Source organism: Anabrus simplex, chromosome 2 (genome assembly GCF_040414725.1).
Source record: "Anabrus simplex isolate iqAnaSimp1 chromosome 2, ASM4041472v1, whole genome shotgun sequence".
Taxonomy (NCBI): Eukaryota; Metazoa; Arthropoda; class Insecta; order Orthoptera; family Tettigoniidae; genus Anabrus; species Anabrus simplex.
Window position 1 is genome coordinate 130,250,957 of NC_090266.1, and position 24,808 is coordinate 130,275,764.

The window sequence follows — 24,808 nt, forward strand, 5'->3', positions numbered from 1 at the left end:
GTCCTAGTATGGTTGTGGAAGATTAAATATTGAATTGAGTAACCCATCTATGACTTTTACCTCAGCTGTTCAGAGCAGAGTTGTGGACTCATACTGACGTGGTGTAACAAAACTGACTGATAAAATTGGAGTGTGAATTTTCTTCAGTTGATATTCTCTTAATTTGAATCTGTTTTAAAGATGTTGATACACTTCTAAGTAGATCTCAGGTTTATCATGCAGTAAGGTCAATAGGCTGTTAAGCACTATGTTCCAAGCCTCCCAGACCCCTTATCTTTGATATCCTATTTTAATTTGCATTAGTTGCAGTCACCATAAATGATTTGGGGCGGGGGCGCAAGAGTATACATTTCAGTAGATCTCAGTTTTTTAATAAATGTTGGGTTCTTCAGTCTGCTAAAACTAACTTTGTCTACATAAATTTATAGACTACCGGAAAGAGAAAACATACTGTAACAATATATCACGCGAAGAAGAAGTATCTTAATTAAAATAGAATGATGTTTCGTTCATCCGCTACTATCAATTCACACTCAAATATTGTATTTATAAATATTTTTGTTTATTTCTGTTTAAATACTTGGATTCATGAAATCCGGAACTTACATTAATGATATCCTTCTTTGTCTCTACCCCAGCATTTACTGTGAGATTATTGAAAAACCATCGCTCTGTCATTGACACAGGTCCAATGGCTGCAGTCTGTTGACCTAACTCCGTCACGTCACTCCCCTTCCCTTGGCTAGGTCATCAATGACACGCTGTGTATTACTTTTAGGTGTTATTATTTTTAGCACTTCCCTCAGTAATACTGTTGTTGTTGTTACAAGTTTCATTACAACTCATTTGTAAACTGTGTAAATGTTGTTCTTAATGAGCATCTAATGGGCTGCATATTAAACTGGTAATTTTCATTATTTCACTTTCGCTTATTCAACACTTTTGGAAAAGTATTTTTGAGTTCATTTATACTTATCTACTATTATCATTGTTATCGTAATTTGCATTATTTTTGAAAACTATTTAGGGATAGTCTAAGATGCTTTATTATCACGTTGCCAACGGGAGGGGCATGACTTGGTCGATGTAGGTCGATGGACTGAAGCTATTTGGACCCACGCTACTCACAGATCATCGGTTTTTCAAAAACCTTGCTGTAAATGCTGGAGTAGAGACAAAGGAGGACATAATTAAGATAAATTCCTAAGTATTTAAACAGAAATAAACTAAATATTTATTTCTAAATATTTGAGTGTGATTTGATAGAATGTGATGATGTTCTTTCAAGAACGAAACATGTTATTCTATGTTAATTAGGTTGTTTCTTTTCAGGGGTAGTGCTGTTACAATATTCTTTCTGCCGGGCTGAGTGGCTCAGACGGTTGAGGCGCTGGCCTTGTGAACCCAACTTGGCAGGTTCGATCCTGGCTCAGCCCGGTGGTACTTGAAGGTGCTCAAATACGTCAGCCTCGTGTCGGTAAATTTACTGGCACGTAAAAGAACTCCTGCGGGAGAAAATTCCGGCACCTCAGCGTCTCCGAAAACCGTAAAGGTAGTTTGACGTAAAGCAAAGAGCATTATTATTATTATTATTATTATTATTATTATTATTATTATTATTATTATTATTATTATTATTATTATTATTATTATTATTATTATTATTATTATTATTATTATATGCTTTCTCTTCCAGGTAGTTTATAAATTTATTTACTCAAAGTTAGTTTTGGCAGACTGAAGAGCCTAACGAATATAAATTAACCTAGTAGAAACTGGAAAGAGATGGCTTCCGATAATAAAGATCTCAGGATATCTCAGGGTAAAGGCAATAGTCCTTTAACCACTATGTTCCAAGCCCTCCACATTCCTTATTCTTGCTTCTGAAGTTGAACCAATTTTTGTTAAGGTCATCGCTTAATTTTATCTTGTCATAGTTGGAAATATTGCTTTGTGTCATGCTTTCAAGAATAGAGGCAAAACTGTTGATAAAGCAATCAATTTTTGTCAGTGGCGGTGCGTTCTATTTGTTCAGTGGTTCAATGAACCCCCTGGAAATAAATAAGTCTATGTAAAATGGTTTATTACATCCTATTCCTTTAATAAGCTCTGTATATCCACGCGCGTAGCGCTATTTTTGACATCAACAGTCTGTTGCTCCTCGGAACCAGCAAAGAATTTCAATTTCAGGATTACGGGCGCGGAGCCGTGAGAAGTAAGGAGGGTGCACGAGGCGAGGGTCTGTGAGGAGCAGGCAAAACATAGCCCAGGAATCGCTGGCGACTGGACCAGCGATAGACACGAGTTACATCGAGCAGTTCCGAAATTAGCCGACGCAATATCTGAGCGCGCGGTTAAAGTTTGCCGTCTGTGGTAAGTTTTGGAGGGGTTTTAATTTGACAATTTTGTAATTCTGATGTAATTAACCGCAATGAGCCAGTATATTTTGGTATCTACCTTTTGTATAGCATCAATAGGCGTACGCAGCCTAAGTTTATGTAATTAATGACACGTTTCATTAGTAAATGGTGATGGTGATTATTGTTTTAGGAGGAAGTACAACTAGGCAGTCATCCTCTACATAACACTAATTAGGGGAAAATGGAAGGGATCCTACACTTCGAAAATGAAGGTGTCAGCCAAAGAAAGACAAAGACCACGAAGGGCGTGAAAATGAAACACTCCCTGGGCCTCGAGTGCTCTAATACCGCCGGGGTCGGAAAAGAACAAGACTTGATCAAGGGAGGTCGGATGGGATAGATGAAAGTGAGGAGCCTGGTGCAAGTAAGTGGAAGCAATGCCAGGACTCAGATAAGGGCCCCGTGGTCGCCAACCTACGCTCCCAAGTTGAGAACCCTTGGAGCTTTTCATTAGTAATACGTGTTTTATGAAAAGTAAGCAGCAAAATACGTCAATACATAAACAACAGTAGTCTGCCTAACACGTTCTTGAAGAAGTTATTTGTACGCAAGCAACGTCTCCAAAATCAGAGGAAATTGGATCAGCTTTAAGTAATTGCACCTCATATTCTCTGTCTTTCATCTCCATTGTTTTGGTAACTTCTTCGAGCTGTAGCCGTGTCCCTTCAAACGAAAGTCGCGTTTCATTTTTTCTTGCTAGTGGCCTTACGTCGCACCGACATAAATAGGTCTTATGGCGACGATGGGATTGGAAAGGCCTAGAAGTTGGAAGGAAGCGGCCATGACCTTAATTAAGGTACAGCCCCAGTATTTGCTTGGTGTGAATATGGGAAACGACGGAAAGCCATCTTCAGGGCTGCCGACAGTGGGATTCGAACCCACTATCTCCCGGATGCAAGCTCACAGCCGCGCGCCCCTAACGGCACGGCCAACTTGCCCGTTAGTCACGTTTCTAATCAAGCAATGTCAATATTTTACGTCTATATAAACATCAAGTAACAATAAATCTCAACACGTTATTTTCGACAGCATTGAACCCCCAGACGCTTTATCCACGCGCCGCCACTGATTGTTGTAGGTAATAAGCATGCATGACACATGTTTTGTTTAAGTGGTGTTAAGTGAAGTGTGTCGCCAATAAAACTCCATTGTATTTTATTATTCTCTATGTAACATCTTTTATATGGGCACATTATGAAAGCATGTATTATTATAATAATATATTATAATAATATATTATAATAATTCCGTATTGACGGTTTTCACTTCACAAGGGAAAAATGTTTAATGTATCCTCCTATTCAATACATAACATAATTCCATCATTAGATGGGGTAATAAAATTCAAACATGTTTCGACGCGTTTGAGCCATCATCAGTGAAATAAGTGGTGTTTAAAGTTATTTACATAATACAAGCTAAAAATGTGCTAAAACATGATGAAAGAACGAATGAAAAACAAAAGAATCATGACGGAAATAAAAACAATACAAGATGCCAGATTTCCATTGTTAAGTAGAGCAATAAATAACTCGTCGAGACAAATTCAGTGAAGAAAATGTTAATATTATACATAATTGAAGTAAAAAGTGTGTCAAACTTAAGAAGAAAGGAATTTAAAACAATTAATACAGACGGAAACGAACAATAAGTGCTTATAGAGAGGTTGCGGACCTCTTAGTCTAAAAATTGTGCAGTATTATACAATTCAAAAACAGGACGAAATCGCTGTGTTGAAAATTCAGAACTGACAGTCTGTCTTTGTAGTCACCATCACCACGAATGGCTAGGAGAGGAGTGTAAAAGATTGAGAATCCAAGTTTGAGAGGAGATCACGTGCCAGGTGAAATGTATGCGACAAGTGATGGAAAAAAGTCGATGAACTTCATATTTTAGAATAGCAGCATTTTCTATTTCTTCTCATTTCTAAAATTTGAAATTCATGGGCGTTTTTGGGGCAGTCGCTCAGGTGGCAGATTCCCTATCTGTTGTTTCCCTAGCCTTTTCTTAAATGATTGCATGGAAATTGGAAATTTATTGAACATTACCGTTGCTAAGTTCTTCCAATCCCTAACCCCCTTTCCTATAAACGAATATTCATTCATTTATTTCAGTTAATTCCAACGAGCCTGCAGGGTCATACATAGGAATTGTACGGGAGATTACATACTGACGGGCACTTACATATGAAAATATAGTTTGTGTACATAATATTATTAGCAAATGGTTGAGCATATAAACACATACAATATATAAAATATGTACATCATCAATATGAGGATTACAGAGAAGTATTTCTGGCTGTATTTACATTTGCATAACATGAAAGTTGCAGAGGTACGGTACAAGAATAGATTACAGAGTATTTTCATTTACATAACATACAAGTTGCAGAAGTACAAGAATAGATTTCAGAGTATGTACAATTACATAATTCAGGAGTTGCAGAGGTACAAGAACTGATTACAGAGTATTTACAGCACATATACATAACACAAGAGTTGCAGAGGTACAAGAATAGATTGCCTAGTATATGCATTTACATAACATAAAAGTTGCAGAGGTACAAGAATAAATCCGGAGAGTTTGCAAGATTGTTTGGGAGAATGACTTAAATGACAACCGATATTTTGATTTAAACTGCACTGTACCTTTCCCAAAAGTAATGCTTGACACTTTATTTGAATTTTGCCAAAGTTGGTGCTGTTTTTACCTCCACACGAATGTTATTAAATAATTGGATCGCAGAGAACTTCAAGCTGCTTATACCATTTGCCCTGATTTGTCCTCTTGAATTCCAACATTATGTTCATATAGTGATATTTTCTACTTTTAAAGACACCACTCAAACTTATTCGTCTACTGATATCATTCCTTGCCACCTCTCAACTGACAGCTCGGAACATACCACTTAGCCGAGCAGCTTGTTTATTTTCTCCGAATTCTTCCCAGTCCAAATTTTGCAACACTTTTGTAACGCTATTCTTTTTTCGGAAATCACCCAGAACAAATCGAGCGGCTTTTCTTTTGATTTTTTCCAGTTATTGATTCACGTAATCCTGGTGAGTGTCCCATGCACTGGATCCGTACTCTATTTTTGGTCTTAGGAGAGACTTTCATGCCCTCTTCTTTACATCCTTACTACAACCCCTACATACCCTCATAACCATGTGCAAAGGCCTGTAACCCTTTATTTACAATCCTATTAATGTGATTACCCCAATGAATATCTTCTTATATTAACACCTAGGTACCGGTAAGGCTCATCTCTAAAGATAATAGGCTACTTGATGTCTTTGGAGTGTACAGAGCAGAAAAGGGTAGCGCAGATGCTGATTCAGAATTATTTGATAAGATAATCAGCTATCTGGGAAACGATAAAGAAAGGAACGTGATTGTAGCGGGTGATCTCAATTTACCAAATGTCAATTGGGAAGGTAATGCGAACGAGAGGAAGCATGACCAACAAATGGCAAATAAGTTAATATGATTCAGAAAGTTGTGGGACCATCTAGAGGGAAGAATATTGTGGATGTAGTGCTGGTAAAACCAGATGAGCTCTATAGAGAAACCGAAGTAACAGATGGTATTAGTGATCACGAAGCTGTTTTTCTGGAAATTAAAAATACATATGAAGAAAAGAACGGAAAGGTTTAAAATTAGGACTTAGGCAGTACCATATGGCTGATAAAACAGGCATGACGGAGTTTTTAATAAGCAACTATGATCAGTGGAAAACGGTATATAAAAATGTAAACAGACTCTTGGATGGGTTTAAAGCAATTTTTGAGGAATGTGAAAATGGGTTTGTACCTTTAAAGGTGATAAGGAATGGTAAAGATCCACTATATTATAACAGGGAAGTAAAGAGAGTAAGAAGGAGGTGCAGGTTGGAAAGAAATTGTGTTAGAAATGGCTGTGGAAGTAAGGAGAAATTGAAGGAAACTACTAGGAAATTGAATCTAGGTGAAGGTGAAGGTGCTAAAATACGTCAGCCTCGTGTCGGTAGATTTACTGGTACGTTAAAGAACTCCGGTACAAAATTCCGGCATTTCGGCGTAATCATTTGTGATGGTGCGGACTGAATTTGGCTTATTTATAAAATGTTTCGTGCATTTGCAGATGCCCAGAAAATGTGTTCTCATGTATCGTAACAACTATAGCATTAAAAAGGGTTTTGTTACCTCGTTTAGTTTTCCTTCAGACGAGGAATTAAAACAAAAATAGATTTGTCATTTTAAACGGGATAATTGGGAACCTGGGAAGGATTCAATCGTATGCATAAAACATGTCGCACACGAAAGTTTTTCAGCAGGGGATAAAATTTGTGATAGTAAAGTCAACGTAACTATACTACCACCTAAACCTAATGATCTTCTCCCTGATGCAGGTCCATTTATTTTCCCAAATTTGCCAAAATATTTGTCATCGAAAAATGTTAATCCTGAAGGTAGGAGCCTGGAAATGTACAGTAGGGTAAACAAGAAGATGGGTGATATGCCAAATGTAACCCATTTGCTGAAAATTCATCAAGATATGAATGTCACTGTATATGTTATCAGGTGTTGGTAAAAGAAATGACATGTTTAGCAAATGGTAAAATATCAAAGTGGTCTCAACTAAATGATTATTTATTAAATGATATTGGAACCACTTCTTGTAGTGTTAGTGTTAAATGTGTACAAATAAATCTATTAAAATGCTTCACAATCTCATAGAGTATCGTGAGGTAAGCAGTGAAAGCACACTCTTTGTCTTGCCTCATATGTTTAAGGGAAGAATTCGAACTTTGCATTCAAAGGGCCGGGTTGATTGCTCAGACGGTTGAGGCGCTGGGCTTCTGATCCCAACTTGGCAGGTTCGATCCTGGCTCAGTCCAGTAGTATTTGAAGGTGCTCAAATTCGTCAGCACGTAAAGAACTCCTGAGGGACTAAATTCCGGCAACTTAGCGTCTCCAAAACCCGTAAAAGTAGTTAGTGGGACGTAAAGCGAATGTTATTATTATTATTATTATTATTATTATTATTATTATTATTATTATTATTATTATTATTATTATTATTATTATTATTATTTTCTCTAAGAGGAAAAAGAGTTAGGCCCTACTCAATAAGTTTCGTTTGGAACTGTGAAAGCAAATTATTTACTGTCAAGAAACTTTCCAAGTGATGACTTAGAAAGAAGGTTTAGTCAGTACACATCTTATTGGTTGTAACTACAATGTTACTGCACCTCAAGCCCTAGAAAGTGAGATGAATATTAGGATTAATGGTGTTCTAGGGTTGCGGTGGTGGTGATTGTATGGAAAAGTGAGGCTTGGCTGTAGCCAATTAGAAATGTCTGATTCCATCAAGACAGATGTTATCGGGCTCAATATGGAAGTAATAAACAAGTTAGACTCACATTTATCATGTGATTTTTTTTGTGGGCATTTCGAGATGTCAGGGGAAATATGCTGTACATTTCTGGGTGTACACTACGGACAATATCCAGAAGGATAAGCTGGGCACTTGTTTAGGTCTCGTGCAGAGTAATGCAACAGGTGATTCCTATTTTGAAGAACTTCGGAGAGGTGGGTTAGTGGTGCTATCACATTGTATTGTGTGTGTCTGCAGAACAGTGGTATACGAAGACCACCTGGATAGTGAACATTATAACGAATTTCTGTTCTCTCTATCCTGAGCTGCTTTAGGAAGAGATGACAATCAACAGTTCTGGTTTGAACGCCGGCATTGTGGGCGTGACAATAATGGTGCGATAGATTGTTTATTGTCTACATTTTCCAATGTCGTGTTAAATAAGTGCTGAAAGCAGATAAAGAACACGAGTTATGTCAGCAGTGAGGATAAAAACACTAAGCGGAGGAAGCTGTCAACGCTCCACAATAATCCAGCTTGTGAGTACTGTTCTTAATTTGTTCTGTTTTTATTAATGTAAACTGTGTATTTCTAACTTCAGTGAATGCATTTACTGATGTATATGTTTCTTAGTACCATTTTACGAAGAGCGTGCATTTATCACAATCATTGTGTTCGTCTAAATGTAGTGAACATGGTTGAAGTCATTCAAATTCGAACACGCCCCCTTTTCTCTCGGCCTCCGCTTGACAGATAGATACAGCGTTGCCAAGCGTACCTTCATGCTTTAACTGTAGATTGCTCTGGTACTACTCATTAGTTCCTAATTACAGACCATGGCAACACCTTGCGCCTCTTGACAACATCCTTCCCGAGCGAGAAACAAACGACAGTCGTTCCGCGCGCAGCTGAATGTAGCGAGTGCTGGGCTGCGGAAAGTAAAATTATAATTTCGTCTCCTCCACAGTTTAGAGATTCTTTCTGATGATCAATCTAGGGCCAGTGCCTTGGTAAACCGCTATTGTCGGAGCCCATTAAATTATAAAGAAGAAAGAAGAAGTTTCTGGTGGTCTTGTACATAATGAATAAATGGTTGGAACATAATATGGAGTTGGATGTTCTATTTATGTGATATATTCATTAGATGTTCTTGGTTCGTCGTTTGCAGTTTTTACATATATAGTATTAGTCATGATTGAAGTTACGGCGAAACTTGTTAGGAGTCCGGTTTATTTGGCTGGTCAGACTGTGGAATGCGTTATTACATTTTCCAACCCGCCTGTTCCATTACACATGAGATCACAGAGCAACAGGTGGGTGAATTATAATTGCATGTTATTTATTGAGCTATTATTAACACGTGTTATTGTCTGACAGATGAGTTTTATTATATGGCACTTTTTTTGCTTCAGTTTTTCATTTTTTGATATATAGATTGACTGAAATTTCAATCTTCTGGTAACTTCCTCTTAGTATTAACATATAGTATATTGCAGCGCATAGCCTCGAATTTATTTTTAGAATACCATTGGACCCTATGTATGAAAAATTGGTATCCTGGCCTGTCGTAAGATGCGACTAAAAGGGGCCCAAGGGGCTCTCAACTTGGGAGTATGGATTGGCGACCACGGGGTCCTTAGCTGAGTCTTGGCATTGCTTCCACTTGTGCCAGGCTCCTCACTTTCGTCTGTCCTGTCCGACCTCCCTTGGTCAACTCTTGTTCTTTTCCGACCCCGACTATATTAGAGCATTCGAAGTCTAGGGAGTCTTTCATTTTCACGCCCTTTGTGGCCCTTGCATTTCTTCGTCCGTTACTTCATTTTTCAAAGTGATGAATCCCTTCTTTTTTCTCTCTCTCAACCCCCTGTGGGTGGGGGACACAGCAGGAAAATACACCCACGGTATCCCCTGCCTGTCGTGAGAGGCGACCAAGGGATGATTGTCTTAGAACCATGAAACTACTTTTGATTAGTACCATCACGCGGGGAACACCATGGGTCGTCTTTACTTGCGAGTAGTACCACTATATTAGGTACGAAATAGGTTTGTGCTTAGTAGCAGCAGAGGGTGTTGACTGTGGGTTTCCAGTACCCGTGAGTCGTACCCATGTGAGCAACACCACGGGTCTGGGCATTGCCTGTGATTATTACCACTATATGAGTGACACCGTGGGTCTGCGTGCCTGTGATTAGTATCCACAATGTTAGGAACACCACGGGAATACAGGAGCCCGTGATTAGTACACGTAGGTGAGGAACCCCATCTGTTTGCGTTGGCTATGAGTGGCGCCATTTTGTGAGAAATACCACAGGTCAGCGTTACCTGTACGACGTACAATGCTTGTGAGTAGTACCATCATGTGTGGAACACCATGAGTCTTCGCTCCTTTTGATTAGTACCCCAACATGACATACCATGGTTCTACTTTACTAGCGATAAGTACCATTCTGAGGAGCCTTTGACCTAGATTTTGGACCCCTTTACGCATCAAGCATCCTTGATTCAGGATTGTACTTCAGAAGTGGTCCCTTGGTCAGTAATACTATTATTTATGATAGTTTTCTGAGTTGGATCCACTGATTGTTTTAAATTCATCTCCATCCATTCATTCTTCATGACATTTTTTATTTTGGTCAGTGGATGATTTTGAACTTTTACTTTGTCATTTCATTTCATACACTTAGGGGCCGATGACCTCAATGTTAGGCCCCTTTAAGCAACAAGCGTCATCATCATCATCACTTTACAAATGAAAATATTTATAAAATCCTCCTATCAATACAACCGTCAATACGGAATGAGATTCATAACTTGCAATCATCATCATCATCAGAAAAATTGGTTTGTACTGTTTTCATATCTTTTACATCAACTGCAGCTGTGGACATTGGCTAAATGATTGGCTGAGTTTGACGTGTGTTGCATGTAAGCTTCGGGAAGGCATTCTTTCTGATTTTATTAGACATGTTTGCAAAATTAATAATTGGTTCGAGAGAAGGCAGTTCGGATTTAAGAAAGGTTATTCCACTGAAGCTCAACTTGTAGGATTCCAGCAAGATATAGCAGATATCTTGGATTCAGGAGGTTAGATGGACTGTATCATGATTGACCTGTCTAAAGCATTTGATGGGGTGGATCATGGGAGACTACTGGCAAAAATGAGTGCAATTGAACTAGACAAAAGAGTGACTGACCGGGCGATTTGGCCATGTGGTTTGGGGGGCGCAGCTGTGAGCTTGCATCCGGGAGATAGTGGGTTTGAACCTCACTGTCGGCAGCCCTGAAGATGTTTTTCCGTGGTTTCCCATTTTCACACCAGGCGAATGCTGGAGTTGTACCTTAATTAAGGCTGCTTCCTTCCCAGTCCTAGCCCTTTCCTATCCCATCGTCACCATAAGACCTATCTGTGTCGGTGCGACGTAAAGCAAATAGGAAAAAAAAAAAAGAGTGACTGAATGGGTTGCTATATTTCTAGAATATAGATGTTGAAGAATTAGAGTAAGCAAGCTTTATCTGACCGCGTAATAATTAAGAGGGGAATTCCTCAAGGCAGTATTATTGGACCTTTGTTTTCTTATATATATAAATTTATGAGTAAAGATGTGGAATCAGAGGTAAGGTTTTTTGCGGATGATGTTATTCTGTATAGAGCAGGGTCTCTCAAATGCCCAAAATCTCACGCGTGCAAATCGAGGCGCAAGAGCTCCGTGTACTGTGCATCGGTCACGTTCGGCTTCTCTCGGACCAACACTTCGTCTCTGGGCTACTCGGCTAAGCTTGGCTGTACGCGGCGCAACTCAGCTCGGATTTGGAGCGCTACGGGGCAAGTGTGGAAGAGGGAGACAGGGGGAGTGAGCAAGACAGGCGTGAGGAAAGAGAGAGCAAGCACTATTGCTCCAAATCGAGGAGTGGGGGGTCTGCACTCTGGTCAACCAAGCGAAGTCGTCTTTTGCACCGTGCACGGTGCATGCACCAAACGCATGCACCCTGAGAGGCCCTGGTATAGAGTAATAAATAAGTTACAAGATTGTAACTTCAACATGACTTCAATAATATTGTGAGATGGACAGTAGGCAATGGTATGATGATAAACGGGGTTAAAAGTTAGGATGTGAGTTTCACAAATAGGAAAAGTCCTCTCAGTTTTAATTACTGTGTTTATGGGGTGAAAGTTCCTTTTGGGGATCATTGTAAGTATCTAGGTGTTAATATAAGGAAAGATTTTCATTGGGGTAATCACATAAATATGATTGTAAATAAAGGGTACAGATCTCTGCACATGGTTATGGGGGTGTTTAGAGGTTGTAGTAAGGATGTAAAGGAGAGGGCATATAAGTCTCTGGCAAGACCCCAACTAGAGTATGGTTCCAGTGTAAGGGACTCTCACCAGGATTACTTGATTCAAGAACTGGAAAAAATACAAAGAAAAGCAGCTCGATTTGTTCTGGGTGATTCCCGACAAGAGAGTAGCGTTACAAAAATATTGGAAAGTTTGGGCTGGGAAGAATTGAGAGAAAGAAGAAGAGCTGCTCGACTAAGTGGTATGTTCGAGCTGTCAGCTGAGAGATGGCGTGGAATGACATTAGTAGACGAATAAGTTTGAGTGGCGCTTATAAAAGTGGGAAAGATCACAATATGAAGATAAAGTTGGAATTCAAGAGGACAAACTGGGGCAAATATTTATAGGAAGGGAAATTAGGGATTGGAATAACTTACCAAGGAAGATGTTCAATAAATTTCCACCAGGCGAGTTGGCCGTGCGGGTAGAGGCGCGTGGCTGTGTGCTTGCATCCGGGATACAGTGGGTTTGAATCCCACTGTCGGCAGCCCTGAAGATGGTTTTCCGTGGTTTCCCATTTTCACATGAGGCAAATCCTGGGGCTGTACCTTAACTAAAGCCACGGCCACTTCGTTCCAACTCCTAGGCTTTTCCTATCCCATTGTCGCCATAAGACCTGTCTGTGTCGGTGCGACGTAAAGCCCCTAGCAGCAATAAATTTCCAGTTTCTTTGAAATCATTTAAGAAAATGCTGGGAAAACAACAGATAGGGATTGTGCCTCCTGGGCGACTGCCCTAAATGCAGATCACAACTGATTGATTGATTGATTGATTGATTGATTGATTGATTGATTGATTGAAATGAAGTTGCATTCTGTCCCTATGTTCTGGAGGGCAGTACTTTACTGGCAAGTTTGTATGTTTATGAACAAGAAAACTATGCAAAAGTGATATGTGAAACAATACGTAAAGAGGCAGAGATAGGAGTTTCTTCCTTTATGTTTGCCAGGGACCTGCCAATCCACCCTGTGAAGTATTTTTATGTATATTGAAAAATTGGTGGCACTTCCATACCTGGTGGGAATATTTAGGAACGAGAAAAATACGTATAAAAATTATTTTCAGCAATACCATAAGTAGTAGGAAGGAGATATCCTTTTATACTAGCCAGGGAGTCTGTCATCCTGTCCATAGAAGAATAAAAACTGAGACTGTGTATATAAGTGAAATGTCACTATTTGCTATGTTGTCATTCGTCGGCCAAGTTTCGTATTTTGACCGATAGAGCTCGCACCATGTCCAGGCACAGGGCTGCCATATTTGTTAATAATAAGACCTGCAAATTTCTAAATTGTCATGGTGTGTGCAGGCTGTGAATGCTCTATCGACGATGTTATTCAATACCAATATATTCAGACCAATGATTTTATCCAGACCATTGGTCTTGTCACGTGATGCTAGAAGCCTGTGGGTAGTCACCTTGCTTGCCGTCAGGCCAGTAGCCTTGTACAGTGTTCTTGTCGTGACCATATCATAACCTATCTAAAGTATTGGTTTTGATGAGATTATATCCTAACCAATCCACACCAATATGCTATAGTTTCGCTGCAAGACACAAGTTCCTGACGGTTGCCAACGAACGGATTTATGCATCGCCTCCTGTGCCTGCACTGGTCATATTGGAACACTTTGGGGACAGCAATGTGATGAGTATATGAAACATTTCACATGTATTTTCCAACACCTCGCGCCGTTTTGTTGTTTGTAGTTTTGTCGAGAAAAAGAAATGAAAGGGTAAATTACTCAAATAATATTACCACTCTCTTGATTACCCAGTGCAGCAAACTTATGGTTATATGAAACCTGTCTGAGATATCTTGAAAACTGGTTGTTTGGTGACCAATGTACCACAGAAAATTTAGAACCTGAAATCCGAAACGGAAGACTATTCCACCGGTTGAGTTGGTCGTGCGGTTAGGGGCGCGCATCTGGGAGATGGTGTTGGGGCAACGTAAAATAAAAAAGGGGGAAAGAAGACGATTCCAGATCGTTCTCATTTTTAATGACTAAGGGGAATGAATGCACAGTTTACCATTACTAAAGTACTGGTATTGGACTGCAATACAATAAATTACATCCACCCTTAAAATCACATGGAATAGGCACCTTTTAAACCCAATGAGTACATATTATTATTATGACCAAAATAAATTATAATGCTATTGTTTTTGCATCCCACAATATACTTTTTCGGTTTTCGGAGATGCCGAGGTACTGGAATTTTTTCAGGCAGGACTTCTTTTACTTGACCATAATCTGGTAAATTTCAGAAATTTTTCCATACTGTTCATAGTGCCTTTCAGGTTGGTCACTTCTTTGGAACTGTTCTGAAATTTCTTCAGTTCAGAAGGAACAATAAAATGAATAATTTTCGTTTCTGTTCCTAGGCGCTGCTAAATGCATATTCACCTCATCTTCACAAACTTGGAAATGATAGAAAAACTTCTCATTTTCATACTGTGGTACTGCTCCTTCTGGAAAGTATGTTTTGGTTGTTAGGTTTCTGTTTTAATCTACCAGGATTGCAAGTTTTAAATTGCTAATTAACTTGTATGTAGCTGTGACCCTGTCGTTTTTGGATTTCCCTACCATTAGAAAAAGAAAAAAAAAATTAGAAAAAACATTACTGAGTGTGGACAGTGAAATCAGAATGACATGATTCGAATCATAGGAATTCCAGAAGGAACAATAAAATGAATAATTTTCGTTTCTGTTCCTAGGCGCTGCTAAATGCATATTCACCTCATCTTCACTAGATAAAGATGTAACAGAATCATCATAGTTTTCCATCTTTATTACTCCGTAGTTCACAAATACCATATTAGAGGTAATGGCAATGTAAATAAATTGTAAGTGAGAAGAACAAGATTAGAAATGCACGTGGTCTATCCAGTGAGATTCCTCTCTCACACATTAATTCTATTGTGCTTGTCTTGTACTACTGGTAAATGCCACAGGCCACGGACGAGTTCTGACGTTCTGTGAATGCAGGTTTAGTTCTATTGGAACGCACAATATGAGTACGTGGTCCAGTCTGGGATCTGTTTGGTGAGTGTTGGAACTTTTTCTCTCAACTGCTCATGTATTGGATGGTCACTGATTCATGTTGGAATGAACCTAATATACCCAGTCCAGTGGTCAATTTTCTCCTCTTTATTCTCTAAGGTTGGCGGCTCTTGTTTATTATTAGTAACATTGCCCAAGCAGCACCATTTTGGATCTCTAAACTGTCTTTTGCTACCGAAAAATTAAAACTGAGACTGTATTAATCTGTGAAATGCAACCATTTTCTGTGTTCCTATTGGTTCGAGGGCAGTTTGCTACTGCCTCTGATAAGGTTCACCTCATGTGTGGTCCGCTGTTGCCACCTTCCCTGAAAATAATGAAACAGACAAAGTTGGAAAATGAGCGTGTGTCGAATTCAGTTGCAGTATCTTTGAAATTCATTTATTAAGTACACAACAAGTGAAATTCACTGAATGTTTCAGTTAGTCGAATTGTGGAATATGTTGCAGAAATTTGGAAGTTGAAGTGTGGAGGATTCAGTTAATTTCTTTGTGGGGCAGGAAGGGTATATTTTTGGGGAGGAACCTTTACCCAATAAATTTTATATACATTTTATAGTCTATTGGTTACTGAGAAACAGGCCTCAGTCAAATTTCTTCTAGGGCAAGCACGTATCCCTGCCCACCCCCTCATAGTGGGTAAGTCAATATTCATTTATTGGAGTTTCGTCCATTGTTGAATATAGTATGTGCTGACCTCATGTGCTTGTCTCTAGCCAATGGTCTAACCTGTCCAGACCAAAGATCTTGTCACTAGTCAATACCGTGCAGGTTATACTAGAAGCCTGGGGGCTTATACCCTTAGACCCCTTTTGCTTGTCCTCAGACTATTGTTCTTGTCACTAGTTTTGTTCATGCTTAGGGTGATGTTCCATTTATGGAAAGGAAAGTCTCTTGTATGAATACACAGATATTTCATCTTTAGCTTTGTTTGTTTTGGTGGCAGTTTTTTCTTTGAAATTAAATGATGGTAATCATTTCTGTGCTTTAACTCCTGTCTGTTCAGTCTGGGTTTTATTGTGTCCTCTATCATAAATTTCAGACTAGTTTGAAAGTTTTCTCTTCAGCTTTATGTAACTCAGGAGGGAAGGGAAACCCTGGGTAAAAAACAAAAACAAAACACACTCAAGTGATTTTTAGAAGTGATTTGATGATGTTTACCTTTTGCTCCAAATGACAAACGCTCTCACCTTTATGGACACTGCGGCACTGAATGCACAGGGCTGTTGGCTTTTCTAGTAAATATCACATAGTTTCTTAAGCGTCCTTATTTATACCCTCATTGTAGATTGTTGTACTCTTCAATGTTTGGTCTCGAAACCTCTAACGAGGGAACTATCAATGAACTCATATCGAAACCTACCTTGAAATTTTTCTAAAAACATCTCCGTTCTGTAGGAAGCTCCATTAAAAAAAAAAAACTGAGAGTTTCAACTGGAATGTTCCAAAGTCGAACCGTGAATGTGGTGTACTGCAGTTACTTAGCAGCAGTTAGACACCCCTGAACAGTTCCAAATACTCGAGCGAGTGGTGGTGCGCGCGCTTGACTGCAGCGGGTGTGCATTTAATCTGTCAGTAATGAGGGCTGCCCAGTCATAACTCTCATCCCATGGAGTTATACTATTATGTTTTTTGGGATTTTGGTTTTGTTTTCAGAATCTTCCATTTAAAACTTGCAGCTAAATGCAAATTTATGTTCTCAACATACCCACAATGATGGTCAGCTGCATGTACTTTTTTAACTATGTACCTGTGACTGTCTGGCTGAGGGTCACGCTGCTATTACGAAACTTGACACCCAACTTCTGCGGCCCTCTCTCTGGAGGCCAGGTGAAGCCTTTGTGTAGGAAATGATAAATAAATTCACCAGAAAGGAGAACATGGTCAGCATTTAGATGGCAGAAGAGGACTTCAGTCCTAACAACAGATAAAACGGAAGGTATTTCTCCTATCCGCAGCTAATAAATAGCCTATATATGATATGGTACTTCTGAACTTGCCTTGGAAAAGATTAGGGCATACCCTGCTGCAAACGACAAGCAGTTCCTTGGCCACTGGGGGAACGGTGAAAAATGGACGACCAGTAGCCAACATCATGAAGGTGGGCATAATCAACCTTATGAGCCTGACAGGAAAGGCAGATGAAGTGGTGGATTTTATGGAGAAAGTGGGTGTAGAAATGATGGGGTTGAGCGAAGTTAAGTGGAAGGGGAAAGGAAAGAACAGAATAAGGAGAGGATATACATTATACTGGAGTGGTGGCAAACAGGTGAAGAATGTAGTGGACCTGATAATTTCAAAATAGCTGGAAGAGTATGTTGATATTGTAGAGTACATTAGCAACACGATAATGAAAATTTGACTCAGAATGGGGAATGAAGTGAAGGACTACTTACAAGTGTAGTCAACACAGACAGGAAACAAAGAGGAAGATATTGAAGAATTTGTGGAGAAACCAGAAAAGGAGATGACTGATATGGAAGTGATTATCATGGGAGACTTAAATGCACAGGTGGGAAACAAAAGACAAGGAAAGGAGGAAGTGAGCGAGCTATAGGCTTTACGTCGCACCGACACAGATAGGTCTTATGGCAACGATGGGATAGGAAAGGCTTAGGAGTTGGAAGGAAGCGGCTGTGGCCTTAATTAAGGTACAGACCCAGCATTTGCCTGGTGTGAAAATGGGAACCACGGAAAACCATTTTCAGGGCTGCCGATGGTGGGATTCGAACCTACTATCTCCTGGATGCAAGCTCACAGCAGCGCGCCTCTACGCGCACGGCCAACTCGCCCGGTAAAGGAGGAAGTAATCAGACCATATGGTTATGGGAAAAGAAATGGAGGAGGAGAGAAACTATTTGAGTTTTGTGAGAGGAATGGAATGAATGTGGACAACACATGATTTTAGAAGAAAAACTGCAAGAACATTACAAGATAAGATGGGAGTGACAGAATAAAATCAGTAATCAATTACTTTCGAAGGGAAAAACAAATCACATACAGTTGATTGTTATAACAGCTTTACCAGGAGAAGCGTTTGTTGGAGATCACAGTGTTGTTATAGTGAAAATGAGAGTGGGGAAAATGGAAACATTAAAGGGGATAAGAGATAGTAAAATAAATGTGTGGAAATTCAAGGATAATAAGATGAAAGGAGTATTTTGATAAAAGGTTGAATGTGAGAAATTGTGCAGAGGAGACAGTAGTAATACAGTGTGATGACTCAACAGTAGAAGATTATATAACCATGTTAGAGGTGGAATTAGCAGTTGATAAAATGAAAATGGTGAATGCACGAGTTTATGGATGACATTGGTGTGGAAATGATAAAGGTTGTTGGATCTGTTAGACATCAGTGGGTGTAGGACAGATTATTAAAGTGCATATGGAGACAGAAATATGTGCCAGAAGACTGAGAAAAGGGAATAATGATACCAGTCTTTAAGAAGGGGGACAAAAAAGTATGTGATTACAATATAGAGGAATCACACTCTTATCACAAGTAGCAAAAATACTGGAAAGAGTATTAGGGAGGAGAATGAGAAGAGAGGTAGAAGAGGAGTTGCAAGAGGAGCAGTATGGCTTTAGAAATAGAAGATTTACAGTGGACCCAGTCTTAAGCATGAGGCAATTAAATGGAAAAAGAATTGCGAGTATGGAAAGGAATTGGTCTTGACATTCATAGACCGAGCTGGATAGCTGCAGTCACTCAAGTGCGGCCAGTGTCCAGTGTTCGGGAGATAATGGGTACGAACCCCACTGTTGGCAGCCCTGAAGATGGTTTTCCATAGTTCCCATTTTCACACCAGGAAAATGCTGGGGCTGTACCTTAATTAAGGCCACGGCCGCTTCCTTCCCACTCCTAGCCCGTTCCTGTCCCATTGTCGCCGTAAGACTTATCTGTGTCGGTGCGACGTAAAGCAAATTGTGACATTCATAGATCTAACAAAGGCATATTATAGTGTTCCTTGGGAGTAGGTACAGGAAAGCATGGTCTAAATAGACTGGGTACAAACTAACCTATCCACAGAGATGCACAAAAGATGCTGTCAGTTGGTACAATTATTTTATTCACATCTATTTACAAATTAAACACACACATAACCTTAATCACTGCTGTCACAAACAAAACACTCACATCACAAAGCCGCCATTTAAAAAAATGCCATCACTGCACATGTAGATTACAACTGTGAAACACAGTTCAAACAGATAACTGTGTAAAAGCATGTCACAAGTATTACCTTGCTACACCATAACTCTACTAAACAACAACAACAACTCTTCAACCAATAACTATCCTGACCAGTAACTCTGTATCCAATAACTCATCGTTACCATTGAGACCACCTCCTTATATATGTGCCTGGCCAGGCTTCTAGAAAGCTAATTGCAAAATATACCTTCTCGAAAATTCGAGAGTCCCTAATACATAGATTATAATGTACAGAATATTCTCCATCATTTTTGTCTACCTATACCATTCTGGAAGTTACCGTGTGTTTCACAATTATGGATTACAAATTATATATACAGGTAAGAATAAATTATATAATATTAATGTACTGGTATTTACATTAAAAATACAGCCACTGTGAAGACTCAAAACAGTGACAGCAGTTTCGTACGATGGCTGGAGTCCACCAGGGATGTATCGTGTCACCGTTACTTTTCAATCTCTATGGTGAATATGCAATGAGAACTGCATTAGATGACTGGGACAAAGGATTTTCCATTGGGGGATGCAAGATCAACAACTTGAGATTTGCAGATGACACCACCTTGATAGCATCATCTGAAGAGGAGTTGACAGAGCTGATCAAGAGATTGGAGGAAGCAAGTCTTGAAATTGGATTATGCCTAAATTGACAGAAAACCAAAGTCATGATTGTTGATCGAAAGAACAACAACAGTCCACATATCCAACAGATTGGAGGTTGTGAAGTTGTACATCAGTATGTATAGCTAGGCTCCTTACTATCCAATGCTGGTGGTTCCAAAGATGAAATAAAGTGAAGAATTGAAATAGCAAAGGTAGCAATGATCCGTCTGCGGAAGATCTGGAAAGATAATAACTACACCATCAATACAAAAAAGAAGCTCGTTGAATCTTTAGTCTTCTCAGTCTTCTTACATGGTGCAGAGACGTGGACCATCCTGGAACGTGATCGTGAATGGATAGAAAGCTTTGAAATGTGGTGCTGGAGGAAAATGTTGAGGATTCCTTGGACAGCTCATCGCACGAACACATCAATCCTGAACCAGCTTCAGATAAAAGTTTGTTTATCGTGTAAGGTCTCCCAGCGGATCGTACGCTACTTTGGACATATAATGTGCCGAGATGGTAGTCTTCAAAAGTTGATTGTTGAGGGCAAAGTCCAGGCAACCAGACAGCGAGGACGAGTACCAACACGATGGATTGACATGGTGAACGGCCCCCTACAGAGTTCTCTCAGAGCAACCACATTGAAAGCTTTAGATAGTGAAGAATGGCGGAGTATGGTTCATCAGCTAGATGGCTGAATGTTATGATAGTCATGACGCATCAGTCATGAGGTAAAACGAAGAGAAGAAGACATTAACTGAACTCATATGAATATTCATGTACAGCACATGTTGCATGACATAACTTCACAAAGAGCACCATCATATCGTATGTACATATGGTCTGACTCCGGAGTGTAGGGGGCAACGCATCCGCCTGCCACCCTGGGTCGTTTCCTGGCCAGGTCAAGGGTTTTAAATTGTAATGATTAATATCCCTGGCCTGGGAACTGGGTGTTTGTGTCGTCCTTAATCTTCCTTTCCTCGCACACCACATTCCACACTACTGCCATTCCAGTTACATGCAGGTTCATACAATATGGTGCCGGTAGGGGCAAAAGATCTACATGGGTTGACGCCCCGAACAAATAGCATTAAAAAATATTAAATGGATGTAATGCTTCACAGCTATACACACAAGTAATAATAAATAATAATAATAATAATAATAATAATAATTCAAGCTCGATACTTGTATACTTGTGTGAATATTGTTTTCAAGTTATATCCGTTTATTGCACTTGCGTCAACACAGGGTGATGAGTTTATTACAATTTGTAGACGATGTTGTAGTTTGGGGAACTGACAGCGAAGGAGTACGGGAACAACGTGATGCATTGAACAAGAAAACGGAAAAGTATGGTATGAAAATCAGTGCAGGGAAGAGCAAGAACGTGGTGATATCAAGAGGAGAAAGACCAGGGAGAGACATTGTGAAAATTGGTGGTCAAAGCCTTGATGTTGTTGACAGTTTCAAATACCTAGGGAGTGAATTCATGTGGAATACAAGGCTGGACATGGAAATTAGCAAGTTGAAAGTTCATTACAAAGCGGATGGATGGATGGACGGACGGATGGATGGATGGACGGACGGACGGACGGACGGACCTCAGTGTCTCTGTGTAACAACAGGGCCTTGCATTCTACCAAAGTGTAAGAAGCCTTGTCTGGAATAAGAAAGTACCAAGGAAGTGTATTATGCACCAATATTGACGTATGTGACAGACCAGAACAATGACAAGTAGGGAGGAGAGTAGAATTCAAGCCAGTGAAATGAAATGCCAAAAAAGTATGATAAGAAAGACAAAGAAAGATAGATTGAGAAAGGAGGTTGAAATGGAAAACCTAAGTGAGAGAATTGATAGGAGTAAATTAAGATGGTTTGGATATCTAAAAAGTGTGGAGGAGGAAAGAATACTGAAATAGATGATGGAGATGATGTTAGAGGAAAAGAGAGCGAGAGGGAGACCTAGAACAAGGTGGATCGATTCAATAAAGAGGAGTGCAAGAAGAAGAAGAAGAAGAAGAAGCCCATACTGGGACAAAATGGTGGAATGAGAGAGGAAGGTGAAGTGCCATAAATGCCTAGAACGGCAGGTGCTGGATAAGGGAAAAGGTGGTGGGTGATGATCAGCCTTTTAACGCAGTACTGGAAATCAAACCCCAGCCCCTGAGGTGGTCAGCTGATAGCACTAACCTTTCACACTAGGTTGTACTTAATTAAGACCAAGGTCATGTCCTTCTTAGCTCTGTCCTATCCCATCATTGCCATAACACCTGTCTGTGTTTGTGTGACTGTGACATAAAATTGGAAGCGAAGAAAGGAAGTAAATCTCTGATGGAAGAATCCACTATTCATTATTCTGTTCTCCATTTGCACCGCTTGACTCCACCTTCGAAGTCTGTCGCTATACTTGGCTTCATAATCTATGAGCTTCATTTCCGTATTGATTGCTACTACAACATAAAAATGATATAGAATCCTCCACCTTATCAATACAGTGTTTATTTACTATTGATTACAGTAAATCCAGTACTGGTTTCAACCCCTATGGGGTCATCTTCAGCTGTCATATATCAAACTAGTTTCAAAAACATCACATTACAAAGCGTTGCATATGCATGAAAACTGACCCAATTTGACAAATGATTAAAAACAAGTTAAATGTTCAAATAGTAAGAATAATAAAATGGGTCCTTTCCTCTTTAACTTTAAAAGTTACATGTTGTGAGAGGCATGTCACCTCATTATTTCATTGATCTAATGAACATCAATTAATATTTTTACATTACTTGTGTATACTGATATTTATGAAGTTATTACTATTTACATTTGTGATATTGAGATATTACAATGTTTTAAAAAATTATATGTAAATAAAAAGTTGACCCGATATAACAGGCCGTTTAAAGAATGAATGAAGTAGTAAAAACAAAATAAAATGGGTCCTCTTTCTACTCTAACTTGTTACATGTTTGTTGTTACTACAATTTTCCTGTTGGTATGGTAAGTACACAGGTATTATGGAGTGCTACTATTTAATGTTGAAACTTATAACTGTTTTTAATTCATTCCAGTGTATTCTTCTTCAGATGATTGTATAATATTACAGGTGATATAAATATCTTCAAGATTCTAAACGTTGTTATGAAGAATTACGTCTTAATTTATAATCGGTTGGATGCATTGTCTGTGCAGCATTTGTACATACTGAGAATATAGCTTGATCTATATTCTCAGTATGTACAAATGCCGAGTTAAAATTGCGTATAATGAGCTGAAGTTTATTTGGTTACAGCGTGCATCTTAGTATGGCATTATACTATGTCAAGTGTCAAACAATATACATTTTGATGCCTACAACATAAAAGAAGCCCTCACGCTATCACCCAAGACATCAAAATGGAAGAGTATGGTGAGGAAATGGAAATGGAAGCCTTTTGGTTTCAACAGGATGGTGCCACGGCTCATACCGCCCGTCGCTCTCGCCAACTTCTGCAAGAACAGTTTCCCGGCCGCGTGATCTCATTACGAGGGGATGTTTCATGGCCCCCTCGATCCCCCGATTTAAGCCCATGCGATTATTTTCTTTGGTGTTACCTCAAATCTGAGGTTTATAAAGTTCAACCAAGGACCGTGGAAGCCCTTAAGGAAGCAATTGCTGATGTCATCGCTGGAATAACGCCAGATACGCTGCGCAGAGTTTTTGAAAACTTTATTGAACGGCTGAATATGTGCGTCGCTCGTCAAGGTCGTCACCTGGACTATATCATTTTTAGAACCAAATGAGAAAAAATGCCATTGTTTGTAGATTTCAGAAATAAAAAGCTTTTGTAATAATCTTGTACAGTTTTTATACAGTTAACCCATCAAATCAGGGAGCCCACTCTGCCGCACCCTGTACTTGGCTTCAGCCAACATGTTCTCTTTTACTATCTCTCTGGTTGCCCGAGTGAGGAAAGCACAAGGAGAAGATGAAGGTCTTAGCGCCATCAAGAAATTATGCCAGGACTGGTCTTACAAGGACTTTGTGGTTCATGATAACATACTTTGGAAATTCTGTGAAGATCAGGAAGTTTTAGTTGTACCTTAAGTCATGCAATATAAAATTATCAAAAGTGTTCTTCATGAGAGAAGTCATTTCTCTGTAAAGAGAACTGAAGAACTCGTCAAACAAGAATATTATATTCCTCATATGAAGTAGGAAATCAAAAGTGTTGTATTGAATTGTGTAAATTGTCTTTTAATTAGCAGAAAAACTAGAAAACGGGAGGAATTTCTGCATCCTTTGTCCAAGGAAATTATGCCATTGCATACATATCATGTAGATCATATGGGACGCTTGGAATCGAGTCATGAAGGATATCGTCACATATTTTCAGTTGTTGATGGTTTTACAAAATTTGTTTGGCTGTACACAACAAAGACTACTATGATGAAAGAGGTCATTGCCAAACTGGAGGCACAGAAAGCAATATCCGGAAACCCTGTACAAGGAATATCTTTCATCAGATTTTGAGTGTGTCCAGATCTCGGCACCATACAGGCTGTACTAAAACTTTATACATCAGGACTTCAGTTTTCCTGAACAGCAGCTTAGACTTCACATGTTTTCTGAGGCCATGATAGCACTTGTTAGCAGACAGTATACGTTTTTGGATTTCAGAACTAACATTGTTCTTGGAATTAACTTCTGATCCAAGGTAGGTAAAGCTATGCACAACATCAAACTTATACGAGCCAATTTCAATGAATGTACACTAGACCTACTAGGGTAGTCTTTCTTGGTTACGGGCATGTA

At 39.3% G+C, this 24,808-nt stretch overlaps 1 protein-coding gene across 4 annotated transcripts in view; it reads left to right on the plus strand.

Annotated features, from left to right (window-relative positions):
- The first annotated feature begins 8,690 nt into the window (after window positions 1-8,690).
- The window catches only part of LOC136863930 (RAB6A-GEF complex partner protein 2), a 457,043-nt gene continuing 440,925 nt past the window's right edge, over window positions 8,691-24,808 (plus strand). For all 4 annotated transcript variants that reach the window (XM_067140369.2, XM_067140370.2, XM_067140367.2 and 1 more), the window contains exon 1: window positions 8,691-9,091. In XM_067140369.2, the coding sequence (XP_066996470.1) occupies window positions 8,970-9,091 (122 nt within the window). In that variant the 5' untranslated portion in view covers window positions 8,691-8,969. The remainder of the gene's footprint in view (window positions 9,092-24,808) is intronic.